Genomic DNA, 21,978 nt, shown 5'->3' on the forward strand with positions numbered 1-21,978 from the left:
TTTGACTAGTTAATGGGATTATTTCTGTAAGTACATATAACGGCTAAATAGAACATGACTTAGCCTAATTGGCTAATTTATGTATATTTATTGATCAGTCCATCGATGGTAAAACATGCGATCACTGGCTTGTGATAGCCTAAATAAAATAGCCAATATTTCTGTTTTCTTAGTAGGCCTACAGTAAACAAGAACCCGAGATCGTGTATTTTATGATAATTAACCTTAACTGAACGCAATGTCCTTTCAGTTTTGCCCCACTATCAATCTCAAGACCCAAACAGTCATTTGACTGACGTTTCAATATTAGTGTGCAGCAGATGAACATGCATAGAGGAGCATCAATGTGACAGTCAATGCAGAGTAGTAGAAGGCCAGGCTACAGTAAACAGACTGAGTAGGAGTGGGCATAATACTCCAGTAAGCAGCATAGGCTGGCTATAGGGAGCAGTGCAGGCGTCACTCGCCGCATGTGCCAGTCTGTGTGAGCTCGCAGACGGGAAAAGGTTGATTTATAGAAATAACACATGTTCAAATTAGCTCGCTTTTTCTGAACGCACGCGCGTTGGATGCTTCACTATATGGATACGATGAGAAGGAAAATAGTAATGTGGCTATAATAAATTAATAGCCTGCTCGTTTTAGTGGGGGCGATTTTAAGCAAGCAAAACAAGAGACCTCCTTAGTAATGGAGAACCAGGCTGCGGAGCTGCTACAGCAGCAGCAGAGCTACGAGGACGTTCGGAAAAGCGGGTATCTCCGCAAGCAGAAATCTATGCACCGGCGATTCTTCGTTTTGAGGGAAGCCTCGGAACAGGGCCCTTCCCGTTTAGAATATTATGAGAACGAGAAGAAATTCCAAAGCAAGTCACCTGTTCCAAAAAAAGCGCTGAATCTGGAGACTTGCTTCAACATCAACAAGCGGGCGGATTCCAAGAACAAGCACATGATAGTGATGTATACCCGCGGGGAGAGCTTTGCCATTGCAGCTGACAGTGAGGAGGTCCAGAATGACTGGTACCAGGCCATGCTGGACCTTCAGTGGAAATGTAAGCCGTAGTACAAGGGTTTACTATACATGCTCAATTTTCCCCTTGCGCGTTTAGTCTGCATGGGCCAATGTTGGTCTAGCCATTCTGGATTGACATCAATTTGACATTTACATCTGTAACGCGACATCTTGTTAATGTATCTTTTATAGCCCATCACACGTGTGATGCTTTTTGTAGTATATATATATATATATATATATAGTCCATTGTATACAGAATATTGCTATTATAAATCAACATATGAGCAGGTGCATAGCAGTTCAAATGGGGTGGTGGACCACTGCTGCATGCGCTCTGTCTCAGCAGTATAATAACCATAATTATAATGTTTTTCATCATTTTCCTGCATGTTAGCCTACAACATTATTGCAAACGTGCATGAACCAGCATATGGAATTTTTGTATTCTTATTCGCGACCAAATAGGCTGCAGGACGCCATCATTCATAGCGCATAGTCTAGGCTACTGCAGAGGATGCAGCCGAGTAGTCCGCTGTATGTTTTTATTTTTCTACACATAACTCTGCACGTCGTGCGCATAACCTACATTTCTGTGCTATGGCGTTGGCTGGCTTGGGGGAGAGCCGCAGCATCTCCGTGTTTTCATTTGGAAACGGGTTTCTATTCGTTTCCGCCGTGTTTACAGTAGGTTGTTATGCTGTGACACTAACTCCCACTGCTATCTTTTCAGTAGTAATATGATATAAAAAATCATAATAATGATTGTAATAATGTGGCACATCATTTCCTCAACATTACGTTTGTCTTTATTGTAAGGGCGTAGTTATTGTATTTTCTATTTATGTAGGCATATGTAATTGGGTCATTCCACTAATTGGGTACCTTTTAAGTAGTGTAACTTGGTCCCAAAAACGTTTGATTTCACCTAATTTTAACATCGTCAAAGAGCACATGTTCAACTTAATAAGAAACACGTTTTTTTTTCCATCTCAAGAGGATCAATTTAAAAAATGACTATAGTAAGTGCCTATTAAGTGCCAAAGAAATCAACAGGGTTGACTGTAACAGGGTTTACGATTTCAATTAAAAACGCAAAAGGCACTAATTTCGTGGAACAACCCAATTTAAGATACAGTATAGAGAACAAGGCTACACTAACACATATGTTGGTTTCTTGAGTGGGGCATGAATGTTGTTAGATGAAACATATCTGAAGTTACAATGTGATGGTCAGTAATAACATTGTAATAACCTGTAATTAGAGTATTGACACCTTGTAGGTTATAAAGATTGATCATTTTCATGACTATAAACAGTCTTTATTGCACCAACCCAATAATGTTAAAGAAATGTTTTTCAAAAATATGCCTTATTCACCCAATATTATATGTCACTCCACCACATGCTCTTAACCATCATGCAGTGTTTTCGTTATATGATACTGTCTTCAAATATAGTTTTTTATGAAGGCATTCATGCAACAACACCTGCCTGCATGAATAATGGGGATAGTAATGTGTCTCTCACATGGACAGCGATTTTTAAGCCAGTTAAGGTGCGGTGTTCCTAAATGTTCTGTATGTGCTACAACTGACGTTCCTTCTGACCTTGATAATATAGGAATATTGTATACAATATTTTGGTCTCCTGTCTGTCAACCGTCGTAATGTTCTGTCTCTGTGTGTGTGTCTCTCTCTCTGTCTCTACACTGTATATCTCTTTGCATAGTTTTTTGTCTTGCTGTGTATTGATATGTGTCTTTGTTGTGATTCTCTGCAGGTAAAAGCCCAGAGAACTGTGGCAGTGGTGGGGAGTGTGGACTCCCCTCTCCTCCCGGCCCAGCTTTTAAGGAGGTGTGGCAGGTCAAGGTGTGGCCTAAAGGGCTTGGCCAGGCCAGAAACCTAGTGGGCATCTACCGGCTGTGCCTGACCGACAAGACGGTCAACTTCGTCAAGCTCAACTCTGACATGGCCACCGTGGTCCTACAGCTGATGAATGTGCGTCGCTGTGGCCACTCTGAGAACTTCTTCTTCATCGAAGTGGGCCGCTCGGCCATGACAGGGCCTGGGGAGTTCTGGATGCAGGTGGAGGACTCGGTGGTGGCCCAGAACATGCATGAGACCCTGCTGGAGGCCATGAAGGCTTTGAGCGAGGAGTTCCGCCAGCGCAGTAAGTCCCAGTCTGTGGGAGCTACAGCTGGAGGTGGCACCGCCTCCAACCCCATCAGTGTCCCCACCCGCCGCCACCACCCCAACCTACCCCCCAGCCAGGTGGGCTTCGGCAGACGATCCCGGACCGAGACCCCTGGAGCAGGTGGGGCCAGCTGCACCAGCACTTCACCCACACCACGCAACGGGTTCCCCAGGGCGCGTACAGCCAGCATCGGGGGAAGGATGGAGGAGGGTGGAGGTGGAGCCAGGGGGGCATGGGCAAGTTCTAGTCCCAGCCTGAATGGATCCTGTTCCACTACACCCACCCTGAGAACCAAGCCCACCAGAGCTCCAACCCCAGCTAAGATCACTCTCAGCCTGGCCCGCTACACCCCCAACCCAGCCCCCTCCCCAGCCCCGAGCCTCTCCTCCAGCTCTGGTCATGGCTCAGAGTGTGGACTAGTCGGAGGGGCAATGGGAAATGTAGCGATCTGTTCTTACACCCGTGTCCCTCAAAGAGTCTCTGTGTCGGGCTCCCCTAGTGACTATGGCTCCTCAGACGAGTATGGCTCCAGCCCTGGAGAGCACTCCCTGCTTGTCCCCAGTCTGCCAGGAGGGTCCCATGGGGGGATGGGACACCATGCTCATGGAGAGAGCTCTTCCAGCTACATAGTGATGGGCCAGAGAGAGAGCATCCCTGGGTTCCATCAGCGTCCTCAGGGCCGCAGGATGCTGCGGCGCTCCTCCAGCAGGGAGTGTGAGGCAGAGCGCAGACTCCTCAGCAAGAGGGCCTCCCTGCCCCTGGCTGCTCACGAACGCCTCGCCCCTCGTAGGAAGGAGGAAGAGGATGAGGACGAAGAGTACGCTGTCATGTCGCGGAGTATTAGCAGGGATGCCTTTGTGTCACAACGTGGATCAGGGGGCTCGGCAGCAGGGGGCTCCGCAGTGGCGGTCGTGGTTGGGGAGACCCGGGCGAGGGCAGATGGGGTCCGAGGAGAGGTGGGAGGAGGGGCACCAGTGGACAGTGGCTACATGGCCATGTTACCTGGAGTGACAGCTTCTCCTGTTTCCCTGTCTCTATCTGTGGCCGTGTCTGACGTCGGTGCCAAACCTGGGGCTGATGATGAGTATATGGCCATGACCCCCAACAATAGTGTGTCTCCCCCCCAGCACATCTGCCTGCCTGTCTCAGAGGGCTACATGGTCATGTCCCCCAACAGCAGCTGCTCCCCAGACTTGCATGGAATGGCCATGTGGGGGAGCAGGGGCAGCATGGAGAGCCGAGCTGGCAGTGACTACATGAACATGTCTCCTATCAGCATCCGCTCGGCTTGCAGCACACCCCCCTTTCAACCTGAACAGAACCAGTTACAACCCAAGATGGTCTACTCCTACTTCTCTCTGCCACGATCCTACAAACACACACTCTCTACACGCTTCGAAGATGACTTAGATCAAGGGAAAAGAAAGGAGGGGGGTCATCACGACCATGACGGTCCTGGAAATCAGGGTGGACAAGTGGGCTACAGCAAGAGGGACACAGCCACAGTTGGCCCTGCAGGAGGCTGTCAACTCTCCCTCTCCTCTTCCTCCTTCTCTTCCAGCTCAGCTAGCAGTGAGAGCCTGGATGATAGGCCCAAATCAGTGGCAACAGGGGGAGGGCTACGACTAACAAGAACAGGGCCAGGGTTCAGGAATGGCGGGTTCAGGAATGGGGGAGCACGCTCAAAGGACGGATCCTACCAGCAAAAACGTGCATCGCATGGCCCAGGGGGACAGCAGATGAAGCCTCGTCCCCTCAGTGTGTCTGTGGACATGTCTAAAGCTAACACTTTGCCAAGGGTTAAGGAGAATCTCCTTCCCACAGTGCCTCAGAGCCCAGGGGATTATGTCAGCATTGTGTTCAGGGGTGGTGACGTGGGGTGCAGGAGAGGAGACCAGTGGGGGCCAGATCATGGACTGTCAGTGACCCATGGAACCCCGAGGCCCCTGCACCGTCCAGCCCTCTGCCACAGTGGCTCCACCAACATCCCCCGCAGCTTCTCTGTACCTCTGGCCACCTCCGCTGCCTTGGCTGCCTCTGCTGAGTACGTCAACATGGACTTGGGGATGGGGAACTCCCCTTGCCCATCCGCCCGGAGCCCTGTTAAATCACCTTTCAGCCTGCCCCCAGCCATCGCCCCGAAGCCCCGAGTTTTGGCCCGTAATAGGCCCTCTCCTAGGACAGCAGAGGGCAATGTAGGTGGGCATAGGGCAGCAGTGCCAACAGACTTACCCACGTCATATACAGACTACACAGAGATGGCCTTCAGCATGGGTTCAGGGCCTAACCCTGCAGTGCCTGCCATGCACGCTGCCCAAAGATCATCAATGGAGCAGGAGCCAGGCTTGGTCTTTCCCTCAGAAAAGTCCTATTCATCTCCTGCCCAGAACCAAAGCAGCAGGCTGGCCAGAGACAGGGTTGACAGGGGTGACCAACTGGGACGGAGACGCCACCGCTCTGATACCTTCATCATGACTCCTCCCTCTCTCCCCTTCCACCTGTCCTCCTCAGGCTCCTTGTTCTTGGAGAGTGCTCAGGCAGCATCACCTCATCGGCACAGAGGGCTGGAGGGGGGTTCACCGTGGGAGAATGCACAGGCAGCTATGTCTCAATGTGCCATTCCTGCTGCACCCGCAGCCCAGGATTCATCCTCTGGGTCTGCTGAACAAGGCCTTAACTATATTGATCTGGACCTGGCCATTAAGGACAGCTCTCAGACTGGACTGGAGGGGGGAGCCACCGTTCCCCACAATGTCTTCACATCCGTCCACAGTGGGGCAGTTGGGGGAGGCATGACTGGTTTGGGGAACAACCCTGGCTATGCCAGTATTGATTTCTGCAAATCAGAGGAGTTGAGAGCACATCATCAGAGCAGCAGGAAAGATGTAAAAGGTAAAGGTACTCTATCTGTTTTATCACCAAATGCACACAGAAATGGGTATGTTAGCTATCAAAAATATGATCAGTATTAGAAATCTTTGTTATTCTGTGTGATGGAATACATTTCTGGCACACAATTGCTTCAGGGTTGAGGTGTTGGCTGGCCTCCTAAAATGACTGCTGCCTCCCTTGAGTTGAAAATCTTATTTCACCATCAGAGTTTGCAAGGGTATTTACACATAGGGAAGCATGTACAGTTGAAGTCGAAAGTTTACATACACTTAGGTTGGTGTCATTAAAACTCGTTTTTCAACCACTCCACAAATTTCTTGTTAAGAAACTATAGTTTTGGCAAGTCGGTTCGGACATCTACTTTGTGCATGACACAAGTAATTTTTCCAACAATTGTTTACAGACAGATTATTTCACTTATCATTCACTGTATCACAATTCCAGTGGGTCAGACGTTTACATACACTAAGTTGACTGTGCCTTTAAACAGCTTGGAATATTCCAGAAAATGATGTCATGGCTGTAGAAGCTTCTGATAGGCTAATTGACATAATTTGAGTCAATTGGAGGTGTACCTGTGGATGTATTTCAAGGCCTACCTTCAAACTCAGTGCCACTTTGCTTGACATCATGGGAAATCAAAAGAAATCAGCCAAGAGCTCAGAAAAAAATTGTAGACCTCCACAAGTCTGTTTTTTAAAATATTTTTTTTACCTTTATTTAACTAGGCAAGTCAGTTAAGAACAAATTCTTATTTTCAATGACGGCCTAGGAACAGTGGGTTAACTGCCTGTTCAGGGGCAGAACGACAGATTTGTACCTTGTCAGCTCAGGGATTTGAACTTGCAACCTTTCGGTTACTAGTCCAACGCTCTAACCACTAGGCTACCCTGCCGCCCAAGGGCGGTTCATCCTTGAGAGCAATTTCCAAACGCCTGAAGGTAACCACGTTCATCTGTACAAACAATAGTTACCAAGTATAAACACCATGGGACCACGCAGCTGTCATACCGCTCAGGAAGGAGACGCGTTCTGTCTCCTAGAGATGAACGTACTTTGGTGTCGAAAAGTGCAAATCAATCCCAGAACAACAGCAAAGGACCTTGTGAAGATGTTGGAGGAAACAGGTACAAAAGTATCTATATCCACAGTAAAACTAGTTCTATATCGACATAATCTGAAAGGCCGCTCAGCAAGGAAGAAGCCACTGCTCCAAAACCGCCATAAAAAAGCCAAACTACGGTTTGCAACTGCACATGGGGACAAAGATCATACTTTTTGGAGAAATGTCCTCTGGTCTGATGAAACAAAAATAGAACTGTTTGGCCATAATGACCATCATTATGTTTGGAGAAAAAGGGGGAGGCTTGCAAGCCGAAGAACACCATCCCAACCTTGAAGCAAGGGGGTGGCTGCATCATGTTGTGGGGGTGCTTTGCTGCAGGAGGGACTGGTGCACTTTACAAAATAGATGGCATCATGAGGCAGGAAAATTATGTGGATATATTGAAGCAACATCTCAAGACATCAGTCAGGAAGTTAAAACTTGGTCGCAAATGGGTCTTCCAAATGGACAATGACCCCAAGCATACTTCCAAATTTGTTGCAAAATGGCTTAAGGACAACAAAGTCAATGTATTGGAGTGGCCATCACAAAGCCCTGACCTAAATCTTATAGAAAACTTGTGGTCAGAACTGAAAAAGCATGTGTGAGCATGGAGGCCTACAAACCTGACTCAGTTACACCAGCTTTGACAGGAGGAATGGGACAAAATTCACCCAACTTGTTGTGGGAAGCTTGTGGAAGGCTACCCAAAACGTTTGACCCAAGTTAAACAATTTAAAGGCAATGCTACCCAATACTAATTGAGTATATGTAAACTTCTGACTCACTGGGAATTTGATGAAAGAAATAACAGCTGAAATAAATCATTCTCTCTACTATTATTCTGACATTTCACAATCTTAAAATAAAGTGGTGATCCTAACTGACCTAAGACAAGGAAGTTTGACTAGGATTAAATGTCAGGAATTGTGAAACTGAGTTTAAATGTATTTGGCCAAGGTGTATGTAAACTTCCGACTTCAACTGTAACACCAACACCCCTTCTCAAACGACCTCAAACAAACCATGTCACCTTTTTGTCCATCTCTGAGAGGTTGCCGAGACCAGTGGTTCCCGAACTTTTTATAGTCTCGTACCCCTTCAAACATTTAACCTCCAGCTGCATACCCCCTCTAGCACCAGGGTCAGCACATTCTCAAATGTTGTTTTTTGCCATCATTGTAAGCCTTCCACACACACACACACACACACACACACACTATACGATACATTTATTAAACATAATAATGAGTGTGAGTTTTTGTCACAACCCGGCTCGTGGGAAATGACAACGAGCTCTTATAGGACCAGGGCGCAAATAATAACATAATAATAATCAATAATTTTGCTCTTTTTTTAACCCTCTTACATATTAAACCTTATTTGTTCATCGAAAATGGTGAATAACTCACCACAGGTTAATGAGAAGGGTGTGCTTGAAAGGATGCACATAACGCTGCAATGTTGGGTTGTATTTTATTTTACCAGGTAAGTTGACTGAGAACACGTTCTCATTTGCAGCAACGACCTGGGGAATAGTTACAGGGGAGAAGAGGGGGATGAATGAGCCAATTGTAAACTGATTATTAGGTGACCATGATGGTTTGAGGGCCAGATTGGGAATTTAGCCAGGACACCAGGGTTAACACCCCTACTCTTACGATAAGTGCCATGGGATCTTTAGTGACCTCAGAGAGTCAGGACACCCGTTTAACATCCCATCCGAAAGACGGCACCCTACACAGGGCAGTGTCCCCAATCACTGCCCTGGGGCATTGGGTTATTTTTTAGACCAGAGGAAAGAGTGCCTCCTACTGGCCCTCCAACACCACTTCCAGCAGCATCTGGTCTCCCATCCAGGGACTGACCAGGACCAACCCTGCTTAGCTTCAGAAGCAAGCCAGCAGTGGTATGCAGGGTGGTATGCTGCTGGCTAAATTGGAGAGAGTCTCAGTCTTAAATCATTTTCCACACACAGTCTGTGCCTGTATTTAGTTTTCATGCAAGTGAGGGCCGAGAATCCACTCTCACATAGGTACGTGGTTGCAAATGGCATCGGTGTCTTAACAGCGCGATTTGCCAAGGCAGGAGACTCTGAGCGCAGCTCCATCCAGAAATCTGGCAGTGACTTCTGATTAAGTTAAATTTTCACAGAACCGCTTGTTGCAATTTCGATGAGGCTGTCTTGTTCAGATTTCGGTAAGTGGACTGGAGACAGGGCATGAAAGGGATAACGAATCCAGTTGTTTGTGTCGTCCGTTTTGGGAAAGTACCTGCGTAATTGCACAACCAGCTCACTCAGGTGCTTCGCTATATCACATTTGACATTGTTCGTAAGCTTGAGTTAATTTGCACACAAAAAAAATCATACAGTGATGAAAAGACCTGTGAGTTGTCCTTGTTAATGCAGACAGAGAAGAGCTCCAACTTCTTAATCATAGCCTCAATTTTGTCCCGCACACTGAATATTGTTGCGGAGAATCCTAGATTCAGATCATTCAGGCGAGAAAAAACCTCACCCAGATAGGCCAGTCATGTGAGAAACTCGTCATCAGACAAGAGGTCAGACATGTGAAAATTATGGTCAGTAAAGAAAACTTTAAGCTCATCTCTCAATTAAAAAAACGTGTCAATACTTTGCCCCTTGATAACCAGCGCACTTCTGTATGTTGTAAAAGCGTTACATTGTCGCTGCCCATATCATTGCAGAGTGCAGAAAATACACGAGAATTCAGGGGCTTTGCTTTAACAAAGTTAACAATTTTCACTATAGTGTCCAAAACGTCTTTCAAGCTGTCAGCAATTCCCTTGGCAGCAAGAGCCTCTCGGTGGATGCTGCAGTGTACCCAAGTGGCGTCAGGAGCAACTGCTTGCGCACGTGTTACCACTATGTCGCCCTGTCATGGCTTTTGCACCATCAGTACAGCAGCTACGTTTGGCTACATACAGACCGTTAGTGTAACGGTTAATGTGATTGGATGTTAATTATTTGACTAGGCTACCTGTATATGACATTGTGTTGTTATTTCGCTGAACACTAGATGGTTAAATTTTATTTTTGGCAGTGAAACGAGGCTACTTAGCCGAGAAAGAAACCTCACCCAAATGTATAGCCCTGTTGGAAAACATATATGGACTGTTTGAAAATGTGAAGGAAAAAAAAGTGTTTACATATATGTATATATATTTTTTAACGTGAATCACATTTTTATTTAGTGTACCCCCGACGGTATTGCGTGTACCCCTGGGGGTACGCATTCCTCAGTTTGGGAATACCTGGTCTAGACAATTGATTGTGCTGGGTCATGAAAGCTAAAGTCTAGCCCATTGATGGCTGGAGAAATAAGGGGTTTCGTTGTATATGGGTTACAATATGTTCTGAGTGGCACTCAACTATTATTTAGCATTATTGACATTAGTTGCCTTTTAACACAGCAGAGGTTGTCATTTGGAAACTAGGACTGTTTTAGTTTATACAACTTGATAAAGGCTGACCCTGGCCCCACCACCCCTGGATTACACAGGGATTAGATTGGGGAGGGGGAGAAAAATACACACCAGGTTTACCTCCCCATTAATTCTAACCAAATCCAATGAAGGAATTCCTAATTCTGGAGAAACGCACACAAAAAGAAGTTTAAGAGTTAATGTTTTGTTGTAACCCTTACCCTCTTAGCTGTTTTTCATGAGGATTGCCTTTATAAAAGCTTTTGTTACTGTTGTAAGGACACCATTTTCTACCATGTTTACTGCTGGTGTAATTAATGAATACTTCTCAGGTCAAGGAGAGCCTTTGGGTTATGCACCGTAAGCCGTGTATAAAGAACTGAAGTGGAATACAGGTTAGGTTACATGATATCATCCTTTAGCATTCTTCAATCGGATGACTGAAGTTGAACCATAAACTATGACATGTCTGGTGGTCAGCAGGCTGTACATAAAACCATGCCCTGACCAGTGTCAGTGGTCTTCATTACCTGTGGTAGAGATTGTTTGCTGTCAGTGTATGTCAAAGGATTACTCATGAGCCCTGTGTCAGCAGCATGTACACAGTGTGTTACAGAGCCTCGAGAAAGGAGCCAGATATTTTGGGTTCTTTGATTTTGCTTTCGTCAAAGGAAGTCTTATTCCCTTTGTTTCCTTAGTGATGCCAATGAAAGTGTTGTTGTTTTCACTCTGCTCCCCCCTCTCCTCTCCTCTCCTCCCTATTGCCCAGTTCTACTGAGCATATTCTCTCTTTTTAATTTCCTCCTTGTGAAACCATTTCCTAAACCCCAAGGTGTTTATCCTTTAGTGTGTGATTGAACAGCCCAGTCAGCTCTTGTGTGGTAACAACAATCACCAAGCATAAAGTGGTTACTCCTCTTAGTTCAATGGTCAGTTCCTCACCCAGCCAGAAACACTTGATTTATGGATCTTTGTTTTTGTCCGAAAGCGTTCAGCCATGTCTGATGTGTACATTGGCTTCCCGTCTGTGAGAAGTGTTGAGCTGCCTTCCAGGCTGAGATTTGTATAGCTGCCTGCCAGGCTCAGGGTTGTCTATAGAGAGTCTCTCGTAATCACAAGTGGGCGTTCAGAGAGTGAAGCAAATTGATTTGTCTACTGGTAATGAGCCATTTCAGATGGGTGGAGGTGGAGGGGTCAGGATTGTGGCCAGGTGTTTGTGTTGATGTGTGGGTTGCTTGTTGGCTTTAGGCTTTCACATGGCAAACGCTGTAGAATGTTTTGTGTGTGTGTGTGTGTGTGTGTGTGTGTGTGTGTGTGTGTGTGTGTGTGTGTGTGTGTGTGTGTGTGTGTGTGTGTGTGTGTGTGTGTGTGTGTGGTGTGTGTGTGTGTGTGTGTGTGTGTGTGTGTTATATAGAAATGGAAGCCATAGTGTATTTATATGATCCAATGACTGGAGAATTTAGGTTTATCAAAGGGAACAAAACTGCATTGCAATGGAGGATGATGCAAGAGGTGAGAGAGGTTTATGGATTAACAATGTCATCTGTCTCCACTCTGGTTGAAGGTATACATTCAATGGCCAGTTTATTAGGTACACACATATAGAACCTGGTCAGACCCCCCTTTGCCTCCAGAACATCCTGAATTCTTCAGGGCATGCTACAAGGTGTCGGAAATATTCCACAGTGATGTTGGTCCACGCTAACTATATTTTTATCATGCTGTTGCTGAAGATTAAATGGTGGAGGCCTCCCGAGAGGCGCAACGGTTTAAGGCATTGCATTGCAGTGCTTGAGGCGTCACTACAACCCCGGGTTCAATCCCAGGCTGTGTCACAGCCAGCTGTGACCGGGAGACCCATGAGGCAGCGCACAATTGGCCCAGTGTCAGGTGAGGGTTTGGCCGGCCGGGATTCCCTTGTTCCATCGCACTCTAGCGTCTCCTTGTGGCGGGTCGGGTGCTTGCAAGCTGACTTCGGTCACCAGTTGGACGGTGTTTCCTCTGACACATTGGTGTGGCTGGCTTCCAGGTTAAGTGAGCAGTGTGTCAAGAATCAGGGCGGTTTGGCAGAGTCAAGTTTCGGAGGACTCATGACTCTTGATCTTCGCCTCGCCCGAGTCCGTAGGGGAGTTGCAGCGATGGGACAAGACTGTAAAAATACCAATTGGATATCACAAAAAGGGGTAAAAAGTACACAAAATAATGTATTTAAAACAATTGAATAGATGGTGGTACATTTATGCTGTGAACAGCCTGTTCCATCTCATCCCAAAGATGCTCTATTGCGTTGAGGTCTGGGGACTGTGCAGGCTGCTTAAGTAAACTGAACTCGCTGTCATGTTCCAGGCAATGTTTTTCCGCTCCTCAATTGTCCAGTCTTGGTGATCGCATGTCCACTGGAGCCGCTTCTTCTTGTTTTTAGCTGATAAGAGTGGAACCCGGTGTGGTCGTCTGCTGCAATAGCCCATCCATGACAAGGAAAGGAAAAAGGAAAAGGGGGATACCTAGTCAGTTGTACAACTGAAGGATCAACGAGTTGTGCATTCCAAGATGCCGTTTTGCACATCACTGTTGTACTGTGCTGTTAGTTGTCTGTTTGTGACCCGCCTGTTATGCACGATTCTTGCCATTCTCCTTCGACCTCTTACGAACGAGCTGTTTTTGCCCACAGCACTGCCGCAGGCTGGATGTTTTTTGTTTGTTGCACCATTCTCTGTAAACCTTAGACACTGTCTTGCGTGAAAAGCACAGGAGGGTGGCCATTTCTGAGAAACTGTATCGACAATCATACCACACTCAAAGTCACTTAGGTCACTCGTTCTGCCTATTTTAACGTTTAATCAAACAGTAACTGAATGCTTCAATGCCTGTCTGCCTGCTTTATATAGCAAGCCACGGCCACGCGACTCACTGTCTATAGGAGAAATCCATTTTCGTGAACGGGGTGGTGTACCAATAAACTGGCCTGTGAGTGTAAATAGTGAGAGATGAATGCTTTTTAGTTAGTTGTGGATGTTGAAATATAGAGTTTTTATGCGAATAGAATGCAGATTCTTTGTTAACAGACGAAATATGAGCGAGAGAATAGAGCTGAGAACTCTTGAGAAGAGAGGTACGGAGGGAGAAGAAGGCCTTGTTCCAGCTCTTTACAACAGTGCTTGTGTGGAGAGTTCCAGCACTAACTAAGGTCACTATACAAGCAGTAATGTAACAGTAACAGTGGAGGAGGCAGATGGGGCTGTTGAGCAGAATAGAACAGAACCACTCCAACCTGAGGTTGATTCATCAGGTCTTTTGTATGTGCTTCCTGTGATGTAGAAGAGTAGTGAGGGACCGTAGGCTACTCATGGTGGTGGAGGCCCAATGCCATGCTTATAAACCTCTTTGAAAACTGTTTCTTCAGACTTTACAAAAAAATAGTATTTAAAAAAATGTATGATTATTTGATTTGACCACATTATAAGGAGTTCGCTGTTTTTTGTTGGCTCATATTTAGTGTAGCAGTGCAATGTGTTGTGTTGTTGTTGCCACGACTGAAGCAATGACCAAGAATGCAAAGCGCCCCTTGTTTTGTGATTGGGCTTAGTGTTTACTTCCTGTCCCGTCTTTGGATCTACTCCTTGTCCCCAAGCTGGTTGTTCCCAAGCAGAACCCTGATATCCTTCTGTTCTACTCTCTAGTGATGCTCACAACCATCTGTGGTGTATTGGAACCTTATTATTCAGAATAACCAATCATATTAATTCCAAAGAGGGTTATGGTTTTAATTAACTAATAGTAATTGGGTTACTGCCCTCCAAAGATTGTGATTGGCTAATGAGAGGCAAGGGAGGGGGTCACCTGGGAAGGCAATAGGGTTATTAGTAGGGCTGAAGCAGCAAAGAGTGATGGCTAGCTGTGTTAACTGTGTGAGTGTGAAATAAACGTATTCTGTTGTTGTCACGCTCTGACCTTAGTATTCTTTGTTTCCTTTATTATTTTGGTTAGGTCAGGGTGTGACATGGGTGATTATATGTTTTTGTCCTGTCTAGGGTTTTTGTATGTTTATGGGGTTGTTACCAGTCTAGGGGTTTTGTATGTCTATGGTTGCCTAGATTGGTTCTCAATTAGAGGCAGCTGTTTATCGTTGTCTCTGATTGGGAACCATATTTAGGCAGCCATATCCCTTGAGTATTTTGTGGGTGATTATCTATGTCTATGTTTAGTTGTTTGTGTCAGCACTATGATTATATAGCTTCACGTTCGTTTGTTGTTTTTGTATAGTTCATTCCGTGTTCTTTCTTTATTAAAAGAAGATCCATTCAAATCACGCTGCGCTTTGGTCTCATCGCTATAACGAACGTGACAGTTGTTTTACAATTAGCGAAGTCTTGGAGTCATCAGTAAAGAACCCAGCATCTAAGATGCAACACCATCCACTCAAACACTTCCATGTGAGATCATTAATACAATGGTCCTATGAATTTTCTCTTTTCTCCCTGAATTTTCTGTTGTACTTCATGCAGTTTGTGTGTCAATTAAAATGGCATTGTTTAAGTGATACACTCAGAGATGTAATGTTATTTTAGCTTTCATAAGCCATGCTTTTGTAATGCTGAAAACAAGATAAAAATATAATTATTTGATGCAGCTTTCAAACATGTCACATAATGAAATGGGTGGGGGGAAGGGAGAGGGAGAGGGGGGGTTCAGTCTAGCTCACCCTCAAACAGACTGAAAAGGAGACAGACAAAGGAGTCTCCCAGTGGCATTGTTAATGACCTGTGTACAGACAGCGAGGAAAACAAAAAACTAAATCTATTGATTAACATTACAGTTATGTGCGCGTGTGAGACATATAGAGACAAAGAAGGAGATCTCCTTTTTTCGGGCGTCTCAACCATTTTTCCATTAGGCTTCTGAGGTGATTGTAAATCCTAGATCCTAGACGTCTCCTTGACGGTACTGTTATGATGTTTGTTAACACCTATATTTATTCTTCCTTTCTTTCAGAATGTTAATGATACCTCTTCGTGTGGACATTACTCCTGGGATTGAGCAGCACTGTCCAACACTCCTCCATTCTAACCACGGTGGGGTTTGGTAGGCAACAGGATGTTTCACACTGGAAGAGGAGTAACAGAGGTGAAGATATACCCATCAAATCATCATTAACTATTTGTCATCCTATCCAGTTGTTGCTATCCAATACTAATGTGTGCCAAAAAACTGCTGGTTATAACCAACACGACATGGTTATTTGAGGTAGAAAAATCTAGCCAATCAAGAGTGATTACAGCAACTCCAACCAACAACAAGGATCTAATGATATTTTGTTTCTTTTTCCTAAACATAAACTTCATGGAAATTGTTATAAAAATGTGAAATAGTATAAAGATACATACAGAAAAAAATATAGTATACATATGTTGATGAAAGCTACTAAAATATAGAAATATATATATTATACTTTTTAAAAAGTGCCTAATTTTTTGAGTGTAGCCATTTTTACACAGGGAATGTTGAACTGGTCTGTTAGAAGGGAAAATATGTTTGTCTTGAATATAATTTTGTTAAGAATATTGTGAATACTGTATGTTGAAAATGACAGAAAATGTAATATAAAGTTATATAGTAAGAATAATCAAACTGCCTTACCGTGTTTGTGAAAGTACTAAAATAATAGCCTCTTTTTACTTTATGCTGTGCCTCATGCTTCAGTCACAATGAAGGCTCTCGTTCCCTCACTTTCCTGCCTGAACCCTACCAGCTGGATCTCAGCCAAAAACCAATGCTGCATGAAGACACACACACACCACACACGCACGCACGCACACACACACACACACACACACACACACACACACACACACACACTTTAATAGTCCTACATGTGGTCCAGCTGAGTAGATGAGATTGATAGTAGTCACATTTACTGCTGAGATACTTGTGTTTGCCAGAACATTATTACACAAACAGGCTGAGAAGGGGATTGGATGTCTTATCAATGTGATTAAAGATTCCTGTACGGCATGTGAGCAAGAGCATGATTAGATGATTAGATCAATTAATTATGATATTTCCAGACCACATTATGGCTTCCCACAGCCTGTCAATTACCAACAGGGTAACTTTTATTTATTTCATAATAATATTCATCCCTTAATCACTTGCTTGTTAAAGGGGCAATCTGCTGTTGCTACATCCATTTTTTGGACTTATAAATTGATATGTGCCCACTGATTCTTAAAGAATTTAACTTATAAATGCCTCATGAGCTTCGTTCCTCTGTCGTATCTCATCAGAACCCCAAATATAAGCTTGTTTTACTCCAACGTTTGGAAACAAAGTAAATGTAAGTAAACAAAACATGGTTAATACAATACTTTTGTTATCATGGATGGCCAGTCCTTGCATCCATAGGTCTGTCTGTGAATTTGAGAGTGGTTACATTTCTCCAGCCCCATCCCTCAGCTTTTTTTTTACTGAAACAGGGCAAACTCTTTGTTTCACCTGCTAAATGCTGCTTTAAGGTTCCCCCTCTATATAACCACAGAAAACTATAATCATATCACACACACGTCCCATGTAACCTGGTCCCAGACCTGTTTGTGCTTTCTTTCCAACTCCGAATGACCATAGGAGCTGGCACGATAGTACAATATAGATCAGGCACCAGGCTACGTCCTCTGTGTATCCGAAAAGACACTCAAGTGCCTGGCTGCCTGTGTTTTTTGGTGTCCTCACATTCTACCGGTTACCCTCACTCATTTACACTAGGTCCCCACTCCCTTATATTTCCCTACCCCTCCTGTACCAGTTAGATTCTCTTGCAGAAAAACTATTGGTATTTTTGATGTGGTGGTTCAGTTTTATGAAATCACAGTGATTTGAACGTAGCCCACCAAATACTGCCTATGTCTTGTGCTTTAATGCAGAGAAATGTAGTGCCAAAATCCTGTATTACATAGACCAATGGATTACTCACACTTCACTATGGTAGACTGATGCTGTTGTTGCTCTTAAGTTCGTTTCAACATATAGGCTAATGGAATTGCTTAAAGTGACTTTTATAATATGCCTTTCTTTCTTCTTCCCTTAAAATTCTTCTTAATTTTCATTAGTGAGTTTCTCTTACCTCATAATCATGTCTAAAGACTCTGAACAGACGTGACAGTTGGTCTGAAGCGCCCCAGGGCTGTCTGAGAAGGGTTCAGGATCACACCTTAACTTCCCCAGGGCTGTCTGAGAAGGGTTTAGGATCACACCTTAACTTCCCCAGGGCTGTCTGAGAAGGGTTCAGGATCACACCTTAACTTCCCCAGGGCTGTCTGAGAAGGGTTCAGGATCACACCTTAACTTCCCCAGGGCTGTCTGAGAAGGGTTCAGGATCACACCTTAACTTCCCCAGGGCTGTCTGAGAAGGGTTCAGGATCACACCTTAACTTCCCCAGGGCTGTCTGAGAAGGATTCAGGATCACACCTTAACTTCCCCAGGGCTGTCTGAGAAGGGTTCAGGATCACACCTTAACTTCCCCAGGGCTGTCTGAGAAGGGTTCAGGATCACACCTTAACTTCCCCAGGGCTGTCTGAGAAGGGTTCAGGATCACACCTTAACTTCCCCAGGGCTGTCTGAGAAGGGTTCAGGATCACACCTTAACTTCCCCAGGGCTGTCTGAGAAGGTTTCAGGATCACACCTTAACTTCCCCAGGGCTGTCTGAGAAGGGTTCAGGATCACACCTTAACTTCCCCAGGGCTGTCTGAGAAGGATTCAGGATCACACCTTAACTTCCCCAGGGCTGTCTGAGAAGGGTTCAGGATCACACCTTAACTTCCCCACATGTTGCTTCACTTAACCATGGAAAAGTCCAATCAAGAGCTTTGTATTTTACTGGGTATCGTTTTACCTCTCACTTTTTTAGTGCTGTCTTTTATTGCCTTTTTATTTTCTATATTAACTCTCACATGATACAACAGCTGTATAAAGGCGCTTTGCATTCTAGAATAAACAGAAATCTGTCAAGTCTGAATATTCTTTGTTTGGTGAACTGCAGAGATGTGTTCTCTGTGGCTGTAGTGTGTTCAGCATAACGCGATACAAAGTGATGTAGAAATGAGACCTATACAGTGGGGAGAACAAGTATTTGATACACTGCCAATTTTGCAAGTTTTTCTACTTACAAAGCATGTAGAGGTCTGTAATTTTTTATCATAGGTACACTTCAACTGTGAGAGACGGAATCTAAAAAAAATCCAGAAATCAAAAATCCAGAAAATCACATTGTATGATTTTTAAGTAATTAATTTGCATTTTATTGCATGACGTAAGTATTTGATACATCAGAAAAGCAGAACTTAATATTTGGTACAGAAACCATTGTTTGCAATTACAGAGATCATACGTTTCCTGTAGTTCTTGACCAGGTTTGCACACACTGCAACAGGGATTTTGGCCCACTCCTCCATACAAACCTTCTCCAGATCCTTCAGGTTTTGGGGCTGTCACTGGGCAATACAGACTTTCAGCTCCCTCCAAAGATTTTCTATTGGGTTCAGGTCTGGAGACTGGCTAGGCCACTCCAGGACCTTGAGATGCTTCTCAAGGCCCTAGCTGTGTGTTTCGGGTCGTTGTTATGCTGGAAGACCCAGCCACGACCCATCTTCAATGCTCTTACTGAGGGAAGAAGGTTGTTGAACAAGATCTCGGCATACATGGCCCCATCCATCCTCCCCTCAATACGGTGCAGTCGTCCTGTCCCCTTTGCAGAAAAGCATCCCCAAATAATGATGTTTCCACCTCCATGCTTCACGGTTGGGATGGTGTTCTTGGGGTTGTACTCATCCTTCTTCTTCCTCCAAACACGGCGAGTGGAGTATAGACCAAAAAGCTCTATTTTTGTCTAATCAGACCACATGACCTTCTCCCATTCCTCCTCTGGATCATCCAGATGGTCATTGGCAAACTTCAGACGGGCCTGGACATGCGCTGGCTTGAGCAGGGGGACCTTGCGTGCGCTGCAGGATTTTAATCCATGACGGCGTAGTGTGTTACTAATGGTTTTCTTTGAGACTGTGGTCCCAGCTCTATTCAGGTCATTGACCAGGTCCTGCCGTGTAGTTCTGGGCTGATCCCTCACCTTCCTCATGATCATTGATGCCCCACGAGGTGAGATCTTGCATGGAGCCCCAGACCGAGGATGATTGACCGTCATCTTGAACTTCTTCCATTTTCTAATAATTGCACCAACAGTTGTTGCCTTCTCACCACCTGCTTGCCTATTGTCCTGTAGCCCATCCCAGCCTTGTGCAGGTCTACAATTGTATCCCTGATGTCCTTACACAGCTCCCTGGTCTTGGCCATTGTGGAGAGGTTGGAGTCTGTTTGATTGAGTGTGTGGACAGGTGTCTTTTATACAGGTAACGAGTTCAAACAGGTGCAGTTAATACAGGTAATGAGTGGAGAACAGGAGGGCTTCTTAAAGAAAAACGAACAGGTCTGTGAGAGGGTCGGAATTCTTACTGGTTGGTAGGTGATCAAATACTTATGTCATGCAGTAAAACGCAAATGAATTACTTAAAAATCATACAATGTGATTTTCTGGATTTTTGTTTTAGATTCCGTCTCTCACAGTTGAAGTGTACCTATGATAAAAATTACAGACCTCTACATGCTTTGTAAGTAGGAAAACCTGCAAAATCGGCAGTGTATCAAATACTTGTTCTCCCCACTGTATATGTATACTTAGACCCCTCACCATATCAAAATACATGCCAATAGTTGTGGGAAAAGGGTATGATATGTACAATCATGGTAATAATTCTTATTACCAAGGAGAAAGCTGTATACTTATTTCAATGCTATTAATAATACAATGACTGACAATGATGTATAATGTATTGTAAAGAGGAGAAGGAGCAGGATCTATGGGTATGTACAGTATTCTGTGTATAAGGGAGTAGGTTTCAGGGGAGGGATATGGGCATGGGGTTCATGAAAATGTTATGGAAAAGATTTCTGTTCAAAACAGAATAATGCTGATGAGTCTTGCCTGTGGTGTAAACAATGTCACTTTGTTTCTTTTAAAAACTGAGAAATTAAATAGAAAGAACAAACTTTATTGTGTGTCGTGTCTGTTTCCTAGATCAATGGCAATGTTATTCAGATCGAATTCATTAGAGCCACTAAAGTGGTTCAACGTGTCAAGAAACAAACCAGCCAGTCTAGACTAATAAGCCATCAGTGTTCCGGCTGAAATAAGGATTAGCCTGGGGGACAGAGGGGTGCTGGTAGGCTGTACATGTCTATTATGCTATTCTTCCTGAACACAGACAGTCACAGTCCTCCCTACCCTATGCAACTTCATGACATCAGAGACTTCTGAATCATCACAACATACACACTGGTTGGTAAGGACTGTGTAAGGGTTGGGACGCACATATACACCTCTTTAGTCTATTTTTGATTTGCTAATTGTTTTACTTTTTAACTCTGCATTGCTGGGAAACAGAGCTCGTAAGTAAGCATTTCACAGTTAAGTCTATACCTGTTGTATTCGGCGCATGTGACAAATAAAATTAGACATGATTCGATTTTATTTATTCCCAAACCTACAAGATAATAACACTTTATCTGAGTGGAAATTGAAATGTGATTAAGCATCAGATATAAACAGTGAGGAGATGACCTATTAATCATAAACACCGGACTTTGACACATCTGGTTACTTTAAAATTGAACAAAGATTGAAATAATAGTTTTTTTCTTGTGAACACAGAACGTAGGCCTATTATTAAGTTGTCCAATAGGAAAAACAAGACGAGGAGATATACAATATATATAATATAACTCATGTTGACGTTTCAGCTCTGAGGCCTTTCTCATTACCAATCACAAAGTGAAAATGACAAAGTTTGTTACGGATAAACTAATTTGACTCAATGTCTCAACATTACAGTTATAATTCTGCATAGACCCAAAGCATCTGGGTTTGGATTAAAATAAACATGTTTATTAGTTTTCAATGAGATGTGTTGGGATATAAAACTCAAATGTTTCTTGACACATTTTGTGGTGCTTCAACCATCATTTGGTGGTGAGAAGCCTAGCAAGCTTAACGTTTTATCCATAGGTCAGTGACTTCTTCTGCATGTAGAGAAAACATGTGTGTAGGCATGTTTTATTCATGTTTTCTTGTCAACAGTATTTTTGCCTCGTTTGCATACTTTATTGAATCTTCATGAATACATATAGCGCCATCTAGCGTACACTGACACAAGCAGTTACCCTGGTCCCAGACCTGTTTGTGCTTTCTTTCCAACTCCGAATGACCATAGGAGCTGGCACGATAG

The 21,978-nt window shown here is 44.2% G+C and overlaps 1 protein-coding gene across 1 annotated transcript; it reads left to right on the top strand.

The window, feature by feature from the left end:
• The first annotated feature begins 287 nt into the window (after positions 1-287).
• LOC129816972 (insulin receptor substrate 1-B-like) lies at positions 288-20,747 on the top strand. Its single transcript, XM_055871975.1, has 3 exons — positions 288-1,049; positions 2,792-6,097; positions 15,642-20,747. The coding sequence occupies exons 1-3, from the start codon at positions 689-691 to the stop codon at positions 15,647-15,649; spliced, it is 3,675 nt and encodes a 1,224-aa protein (XP_055727950.1). The 5' UTR covers positions 288-688; the 3' UTR covers positions 15,650-20,747.
• The last annotated feature ends 1,231 nt before the right edge of the window (positions 20,748-21,978 follow it).

This window comes from Salvelinus fontinalis, chromosome 2 (assembly GCF_029448725.1).
Source record: "Salvelinus fontinalis isolate EN_2023a chromosome 2, ASM2944872v1, whole genome shotgun sequence".
Taxonomy (NCBI): domain Eukaryota; kingdom Metazoa; phylum Chordata; class Actinopteri; order Salmoniformes; family Salmonidae; genus Salvelinus; species Salvelinus fontinalis.